At 37.5% G+C, this 9,397-nt stretch overlaps 1 protein-coding gene across 1 annotated transcript; it reads left to right on the forward strand.

The window, feature by feature from the left end:
- The first annotated feature begins 349 nt into the window (after window positions 1–349).
- On the forward strand, window positions 350–9,158 carry PAIP2B (poly(A) binding protein interacting protein 2B). The gene is made up of 3 exons (XM_012646414.1): window positions 350–493; window positions 7,771–7,947; window positions 8,928–9,158. Exons 1-3 carry the CDS (start codon window positions 356–358, stop codon window positions 8,982–8,984), a joined length of 372 nt encoding a protein of 123 aa, XP_012501868.1. The 5' UTR covers window positions 350–355; the 3' UTR covers window positions 8,985–9,158.
- The last annotated feature ends 239 nt before the right edge of the window (window positions 9,159–9,397 follow it).

Consider the following 9,397-nt stretch of genomic DNA (forward strand, 5'->3'; position numbering starts at 1 on the left):
TGCAGGACGTGGTTGGTTTTATAACAGTTACAGACTAATAGTTTTTGTTCATCTATAGTTAAAATCTTTGACTCATAACTTTAGAAGCTTCTGGAAGAATGTGGATGTTATAGGTTTATATTTCCTTGATCCTTATATTTATTGTATCCTTTCTTTTGCTCCTGTTTAGATTCTATCATAATGAATGGATCCAGTGTGGCAAATACATCACCTAGTGTAAAATCCAAAGAGGACCAAGGGTTAAATGGGCATGATGAGAAGGAAAACGGAAGAATGTGGATGTTATAGGTTTATATTTCCTTGATCCTTATATTTATTGTATCCTTTCTTTTGCTCCTGTTTAGATTCTATCATAATGAATGGATCTAGTGTGGCAAATACATCACCTAGTGTAAAATCCAAAGAGGACCAAGGGTTAAATGGGCATGATGAGAAGGAAAACCCATTTGCAGAGTACATGTGGATGGAAAATGAGGAGGATTTCAACAGACAGGTAAAGAAAGAAATAAAAAGTTAATAATACATGCAACTTAAGAGCTATAATATTTTACTGTCAGTCTGTTACAAAAGAAATGAGTACAACTGGTTTTAGAATAACTCAAAAATACATGAAGGCCTCATCTGAGGTGACCAGGAAACATCTTCAGCTGGTAAGAGACTACAGCAATAGTATGTTAGAGGAAGATACTGATATCTTTCTACCATGCTGATTAAAAGAGGACACAAACACCAGACTAATCAGTTGATAGGTAAAAAATCCCCCACCTATCAATATATAAACAAATAGATTTGCATGTACCCCACACACACATTGTGACATGCCCTTTAAGTATAGTTCATATTACACAGTAATTGCTGCAGAGAGGTCCTGCTCTGAGCCTCATTCTAGCTAGATTTGTTTATTGGATTTCCCTATGTGACTGTAAACCAGTCTAGGAGATTCCTGGAATTTAAATCAAACAGAACTCTCCCCAATCCCAGAGGATTGACTTAAAACCCTTGCATCAAACCAAGGTGGCTGAGCTCCTTTATCCTGCCCTGATTCCAGCTTTAATCCTAGGAACCACTGTGGCTCCATAACTCTCTATAATGATCAATGTGAAACTAATGGCTTAAACTGTGGGGCAATAAAAAACAGAATGGTAGTGAGGTTGTTTTTCTATACTTTGTGCTTTGTTGCTTTCATTTGCTTATAGGAAATATGAAACTCTGCATTTCATTTTGAAAATAAATGCAGACATAAAAGAAGTTTAAGAACTCTGAGTGAAGATAAATATGTTTGTCATGGGATTTTAGAAAGGTTGTGTTTGGCTCTTGTGTTGACTTCCCTTTTCCTGCCTGCCTTTATTTAGCCTCTGAATGGGAAATAAGTTGTTGAGAGCATAAACAATTTTTACTAGCTTTGGTAATACTAACACGCTTTGAATCCCACTGATCAGGATTGTACTGGGACCATTAGGAGGCATATGTCTGAGCTGTGAGTTAGCTGTGAGCTTCTATATGTAAGAGTTTAGCAAACTGAAGCAGAATGCATGGAAAAATGCTGGAAAACTAGGGACTTGCAGAAACACGTACACACATACACATACATACATACATGCGCTAAGGGATTGAGGAAAGACTATTGAGAAGCTTTAAAATTTTTAATTACTTGCTTCAGGAGAGCTAGGAAAGCAATGACAGCTGTATCCTTGGCAGCTTCTAGTATTGCAGTAAATACCAAGCCCTAAGAAGACTGAATAGCTAAACAATTGTTTGTTCAATTCCCTTAACCCTAATATTTCTCAGGTAATACTAGCTTGCCAACATTATTTTGAAACTGTTATGTGATTTCCAGTGAGGGGATTAACTGTTTCAGAAAAACCTTTGTCCTTCACTGTCCAGGAGGGTTTAGGAATCTAGGATCTGACTGATGTCATTCTTTCTGTACACCTGTATATTCTGTTTCACCACGGTGAATTGTACAGTTCCTACCACCACCAATCCCATGACAATACTAGTGTAGCTTTCATGGTAATTCAGAAATGGTTTTACATATAATGCACCTTAAATTGGATCTTAAGGAAGAAGAAATTGGTTTCTAGCTAGAAACCCTGATAAAATATCTTCTGACTTTCCAATAGAATATCTAAGAAAACAGAATAAGACAGAAACAACTTACAACCTTGCAAACTGGGAGTGACATTCACCGGTCTGTTGAAAAGATTTTCATTGACTGTGAGCCTGCTAGAACTGGATTGAAAGGTAGTTTTGAGGGGGAAAAGGGTTAAATTCTAATAAAAGGCAATGTCACCCATTCAAGATTTCAGAAAGTATAACTCAGGAAAGAGGAGAAGTAAGACCTAACATACTAGTTATAATTGTGAATGGTTTATATCCCCTCCACACCTACACACACACATACACAGACACACACACAATTTTTAAGAGAGAAGAGAGAAAGACTTTGTTGGGTTAAGGGAAAAAAAGCAGGTGGGGGGAATCTAATTATATGCAGTTCATAAGATACACTCTCACTGGCAATCCGTGCTGTGGAAAAAGAAGAAAAATGCTTAGTGAATTTTTAAATCTTGTGGGTCTTTTAAATCTTATGGGTCATTTCTAACTAGGGGATTTTTTAAATCTAAGCTTCTGCTATTTTCCCATGGGTATTTAGTAAGTAAAAGTCAGGATGGATATATTCCAAAACGTCAACAATATTCATTCACGTATGGGTGTTGAGATTAAGGGTGATTTTTTTCCTTCCATTTGATTTTCTTAGTTCTAATTTCTCAATTCTTAAGCAAAGAAAATGGGTTATTTCTATAATAAAGGAAACAGGTTCACATGTAAAGGCCCTAAAAAAGAAATATCTGAAGTAAAATGCTTCAGAAAGGGAAAACATAAGAATGGGAAGAGAAAATACCAGGAAATTTCAAACACAAAGAAAGCAGTATCAATACTGGATAAAGTGGAAATTGAAGGGAAAACTATTAAATCGCATTAAGATAAATTCCACAATGAAAATTTTATATTTATGAATGTTTTTTCAAGTCATATAGCAATGAAATAGATAAAAAAAGTTAGGAAAGAATCCACATCCTAGTGGGAGACCTTAACTTTTATGCATTTATTCATTCCGCAAGTGTTTATTGAGCCAGATAATGTACTAGATGCTTTTTTTTTTTTTTTTTTTTTTTTTTTGAGACAAAGCCTCACTCTGTTGCCAAGGCTAGAGTGCTGTGGCGTCAGCCTAGCTCACAGCAACCTCAAACTCCTGGACTCAAGTAATCCTACTGCCTCAGCCTCCCGAGTAGCTGGGACTACAGGCATGCACCACCGTGCCCGGCTAATTTTTTTTCTATATATTTTTAGTTGTCCAGCTAATTTCTTTCTATTTTTTTAGTAGAGATGGGGTCTTGCTCTTGCTCAGGCTGGTTTCGAACTCCTGAGCTCAAATGATCCTCCCGCCTCGGGCCCCCAGAGTGCTAGGATTACAGGCATGAGCCACCGCACCCGGCCTGTACTAGATGCTTTGACTGATTCAAGAGATAAAACATAAGAATATAGAGTATTTATATAAAAGAATCTTGATTTAATTAACATATATCAAGGTTTGCGTGCTATGGATAGCAAATACATTATTTTTTAATACCACTGGAACATTTGTAAAAATCCATTATCTATCAAGCTACAGAGAAAACTTTAAATTACTATAAAGTACAAATTGTACAGACATATTCTCTGGCCATGGAGAATTAAATTAGTAGCAAAAAAAATCGTGAACTATTCAGAAAAAAATTTTTTAATTGTCAATAAACTTGGGTTAAAGAGGATATCAAAACCATAGTTACAGATGGTATGAAAATTAGTGACACTGAATATATTAATATCAAATCTGAGGGATATGGCCAAAGCTATATAGTAGTTGCTGGGATTATAGGCGTGAGGCACCATGCCCAGCTTGCAAATATAATTTTTTTCTATACTACCATACATGATGAAAGTTATGCTCCAAGAAATGCTGGAAAGAAATGTACTAGAAGATAAAGAGTACTTACATCTGAGTGGCAAAATTGTATAGAATGGATATTTTCCCTTTTTTTCTAAATTTCTATAATGTCAAGAATGTAAACTCTAAAAACTTTCTAGAAAGGCAGCTTGACCTTCTGCATCTGAACTGTAAGTGTTTCTTAATTTATATTTTTTCTTGTTAATATATATATTGTAAGATGAAATTTCAGCCATACCTTGGCGATATTGTGGATTCAGTTCCAGACTACCACAAGAAAGCGAATAACACAATAAAATGAATCACATGAATTTTTTGATTTCCCAATGCATTTAAAAGTTATATTTACACTATATTGTAGTCTATTAAGTGTCCAAAAGCACTATGTGTAAAACAATGTACATATGTTTATTAAAAAAATACTTGATTGCTAAAAAATGTTAACAATCATTTGAGCCTTCAGCAAATCATAATCTTTTTGCTGGTGGAGGGTCTTGCCTCAATGTTAATGGTTGCTGACCGGTCAGGGTGGTTGTTGCTGAAGGTTAGAGCGACCTTGGCGATTTCTTAAAATAGGACAATAGAGCCAAGCACGGTGTAACATGCCTGTAGTCCCAACTACTTGGGAGGCTGAGGTGGGAGGATCACTTGAGCCCAAGAGTTTGAATCATAGTGAAATCCTGTCTCTATATTGGAAATACATTTTTTTTTTTTTTTTGAGACAGAGTCTCACTCTGTTGCCCTGGCTAGAGTGAGTGCCGTGGCGTTAGCCTAGCTCACAGCAACCTCAAACTCCTGAGCTCAAGCGATCCTACTGCCTCAGCCTCCCGAGTAGCTGGGACTACAGGCATGCGCCACCATGCCCGGCTAGTTTTTTATATATATTTTTAGTTGTCCAGCTAATTTCTTTCTATTTTTTTAGTAGACGGGGGTCTCACTCTTGCTCAGACTGGTCTCGAACTCCTGAGCTCAAACAATCCGGCCGCCTCAGCCTCCCAGAGTGCTAGGATTACAGGCGTGAGCCACCGCGCCTGGCCAGAAATAAATTTTTTTTTTGTTTTAAAACTAAAAAAAGACAAAAATGAAATTCGCTACATTGATTGACTCTTCCTTTCACAAAAGATTTCTCTGTAGCATATAATGCTGTTAGGTAGCATTTTACCACAATGAACTTCTTTCAAAATTGGAGACAATCCTCTCAAACCCTGCTGCTCCTTTATCAACTAACTTATGTAATATTCTAAATCCTTTGTTGTCATTTCAACAGTGTTCACAGCATCTTTACCAGGAGTAGATTCCATCTTAAGAAATCACTTTCTTTGCTTGTTCATAAGAAGCACCTCCTCATCCATTCAAGTTTTATCATGAGATTGAAGCAGTTCAGTCACATCTTCAGGCTCCACTTCTAATTCTAGTTTTCTTGCTATTTCCACCACATCTGCAGTTACTTCCTCCACAGAAGTCTTGAACCCCTCAAAGTCATCCATGAGTATTGGAGTCAACTCCTGTTAATGCTGATATTTTGACCTCCTTCCATGAATTACAAACGTTCTTAATGGCATCTAGAATGGTGAATTCCTTTCCAGAAGGTTTTCAATTTGTTTTGCCCAAATCCATCAGAGGAATCAGTATCTATGGCAGCTACAGCCTTACTAAATGTATTTCTTAAATAAGACTTGAAAGTCAGAATTACTCCTTGATCTGTGGGCTGCAGAATTGATGTTGTGTTAGCAGGCATGAAAACAACATTAATCTCTTTGTACATTTTCATCAGAGCTATTGGATAACTGGATGCATTGTTAATGAGAAATAATATTTTGAAAGGAACCTTTTTTTCTGAGCAGTAGGTCTCAACAGTGTGCTTAAAATATTTAGTAAACTGTGCTGTAAACATATGTGCTGTCACCTTGGCTTTATTTTTCTATTTATAGAGCACAGGCAGAGTAGATTTAGCACAATTCTTAAAGGCCCTAGGATTTTCAGAATGGTAAATGAGCGTTGGCTTTAACTTAAAGTCATCAGCTGCACTAGCCCCTAACAAGAAAATCAGCTGGTACTTTGAAGCTTTGAAGCTAGGCATTGACTTCTCTCTAGCTATGAAAGTTCTAGATGGCATCTTCTTCCAATAGAAGGCTGTTTGGTCTACATTGAAAACCTGTTGTTTAGTGTAGCCACCGTCATCAATTCTCTTAGCTGGAACTTTTGTGTCAGCACTTGCTGCTTCACCTTGTACTTTCATGTTATAGAGACTTAAACCTCGTGAACCAACTTCTGCTAGTTTCAAACTTTTCTTCTTCAGCCTTCTCACCTCTCTCAGCCTTCATAGAATTAGAGAGAGTTAGGGCCTTACTCTGTATTAGGCTTTGGCTTAAGGGAATGTTGTGGCTGGTTTGATCTTCTATCCAGACCACCTAACTCATGTTAAATCTTGTGCTAGGAAATATTTTATTGTTGTTATTTTAAGCACTTCATAGCTATCTAATTTACTTGAGATCAGAAAATGTGTGGCTGATTATAATGTTGAAATACTGTTTTTTTTGTTTTTGTTTTGTTTTTGAGACAGGGTCTCACTCTGTCACCCAGGCTGAAGTGCAGTGGCACAATCATAGTTCACTATAGCCTCGAATTCCTGGGCTCAAGCAATCTTCCATCTCCAGCCTCCCAAGTAGTGAGGACTACAGGTGCGAGACTCTGTACCTGGCTAAGTTTTAAAATCTTTTTTGTGGAGACAATGTCTTGCTGTGTTGGCCAGGCTGGTCTCAAACTGATCTCAGGTGATCCTCCTACCTCGACTTTCCAAAGTACTGGGATTGCAGGTGTGAGCCACTGCACCTGGCCAAAATACTATTCTTAAGTCTTGCTCCCAGTGACTTTTCCTCTAAATTCATTAGGTCACTGTATAGGCTAATTTGGGTAATTATTTTTCTTGACCTCCCTTCTGGTGGTGGCGCTGGTGAGCTACGAATCTGTCACCAGGCAGCCAGCAGGAAAGAAATGGCCAAATGTGAAGCAGGAAGCCTGTTAGTCACACTAAAATCTGTAGAGTTAACCACACTCTTTATAAGAGTTAACAATGTATGCAAAGAAGTGTAAAACATCCTAGATACACATTGCTTTGGTTTAGGGCGATGTTTAAGAAATATGCAGTTGTTTAAATATTCATGTATTTGATCTTGTTTTGAAAGAATACTCCATTGATTCTATAATTTTATAGTGGTATGCCAAAAAGTGTTCTTTAATAAAGTCTTTCAAAGGTTCTGAAAGTATTTTTCTCCCTTGGGGGTCTCATTACCCAAAAAGTGGGCCAGAAGCTGAGAGAATTGGTTTTATTTAATCTATACTATCCAGGTAGTACACTACTAACATCTTTTCTGTATCTTTTTCATATTTTTTATAAAATAGGAAATTTAGGAAAGGTTACATCTTAACAAGATTGAGAAAAGAATTTCAAGCTCTAAAATGATTTTCCATAAGTATCATTTATCTAAATGGAAAATACCTGCATCATATATAAGAGATCTTAGATGATCTATGAAGAGCTAGAATTTCTGCTATTTAGAACAACGATTTCCTCAGTCTTCTGATGGAATTTGGTTGAAAAAAACTAAAAATTACATGTTATCTAGCCAGTCATTAGCAGCACCTTAATTCTTAGATCTCATACAAGAACATTCTTAATTGCAGAGTAATAACCTCTGAAGGAAAGAGGTGGAGAAAAAACTGGAAGGGATGAGTCCCAGTGAGGCAGTAAGTCTGAGCTGCTCCCCTTTGCTTGCTAGGTTGAGGAGGAGCTGCAGGAGCAAGACTTTTTGGACCGCTGCTTCCAGGAGATGCTGGATGAAGAAGACCAAGACTGGTTTATTCCATCACGAGACCTGCCTCAGGCCATGGGACAGCTGCAACAGCAGTTAAATGGACTGTCTATCAGTGATGAGCATGATTCTGAAGATATTTTGGTAAGAACCATATGTAGTTCCACATGGGATGTAATGGAAAGAATATAGGATTTGGAGTCACAGACTCCCATTCTGACCCTATAGCCTTCAACAAGTCTCTGGAGCCCTCTGAGCTGCTGCTTCTTCCCTCATCATATGGGCGTTGATAAGGGGGTGCTTTGAAAACGATTGCTCCTCATAAAGCACTGTGAAAACATTATTGTTGCCAGAGTCCCAACTTTTATTTTCTAGTGGGCTTTTCAAAGTAGAATTGAGATTAAGGATAAAAATTTGAACAGTGAAGAGATTTCTTTTCAAATTATCATTTGCTGCTGTCCTTTTCTTTTACTATGCCCCAAATTTGTATTTAATATAGTTCTGAATGATTCTGTTACAAAAATTGCTTGCTCATTTTAGAAGGAACATAATCCTGAGGGTCCGTCTTCCACTTATAATTAGAAAACCAGATAAATGAATTTCCTTCCTTACATGTTTATGCAATATCAGAATTCTGTGAGTAATATAGTTCTCACATAACTCACGTTCTGAATGAGTGTGCCCTGCAGTTTGCTAAGGTTTTGGATAGTCACAAGAGAGTAGAGAACCAAAGAGAGTACGGAAGGATGAAAAAAAACAGAGGTTGTGGTAACCAAAGTAGTTGGATGGAATACCCTGATTTTCACCAAGGTAAGGTACTTACTGAATTGCAAATTCTTTTTGGAATCGAACTTACAATCCTCTGATGTGATTTTGGAAAGCATCAGGAAGGGAACAGGAGTTTAAAGCAGGAAGGAGACAATGAGCTTGCTCAGGCCTGAGTATGACAGGACCTGTTGAGAGTAGCCCATCAATGACAGCCTCAGTTACAAGGAATTTTCTTTCTTTCTTTTTCCTAAAGTTAAGGGGAATGTACTAATAATAATGAAAACAAGGAGAAAATAAGTTTTAAAGTGCAGCTTGCTTTGGGATTTACTAATATTATCTTTTCATTCTTCTTTCAGAGCAAAAGTAACCTGAACCCAGATGCCAAGGAGTTTATTCCTGGAGTGAAGTACTGAGCCTACAGAAAGCTTTGAGGAGGACTTGTCTGTCCCCCCATCTGGGGATATGATGCACAATAAGGCAGAGCTGAAAAGGGGGGTGGGGTGGGCGAGGGGTACACAGCAGGGAAGGGAAATGGTGGTTTAATGATACTGTGACTCTGAGTAACTAATGTGCTCAGTCTTACTCTACAAGCCTCTGAGTATTTCTCTTTTGTTCTGCTGACTTTTGTTTGAAGCAGTTTCCTTTTTTGTTTTGTTTTTTAATTAGCTCTAGTTAAGGAAACTGCATTTTTCCCCCCTTCTTTAGGAATGTTCTGCTGTGTGTGTTTAAACAAAATAAGCTGACCAAGAAAAACTGGGTGTTTAAGAAATGCCCTTCTCACCCTGCTGTATACTTACGGGGCAGTGAACACCTGGACAGCTACTTG

This window comes from Propithecus coquereli, unplaced genomic scaffold, assembly GCF_000956105.1.
Source record: "Propithecus coquereli isolate 6110/MARCELLA unplaced genomic scaffold, Pcoq_1.0 Scaffold243, whole genome shotgun sequence".
NCBI lineage: Eukaryota > Metazoa > Chordata > Mammalia > Primates > Indriidae > Propithecus > Propithecus coquereli.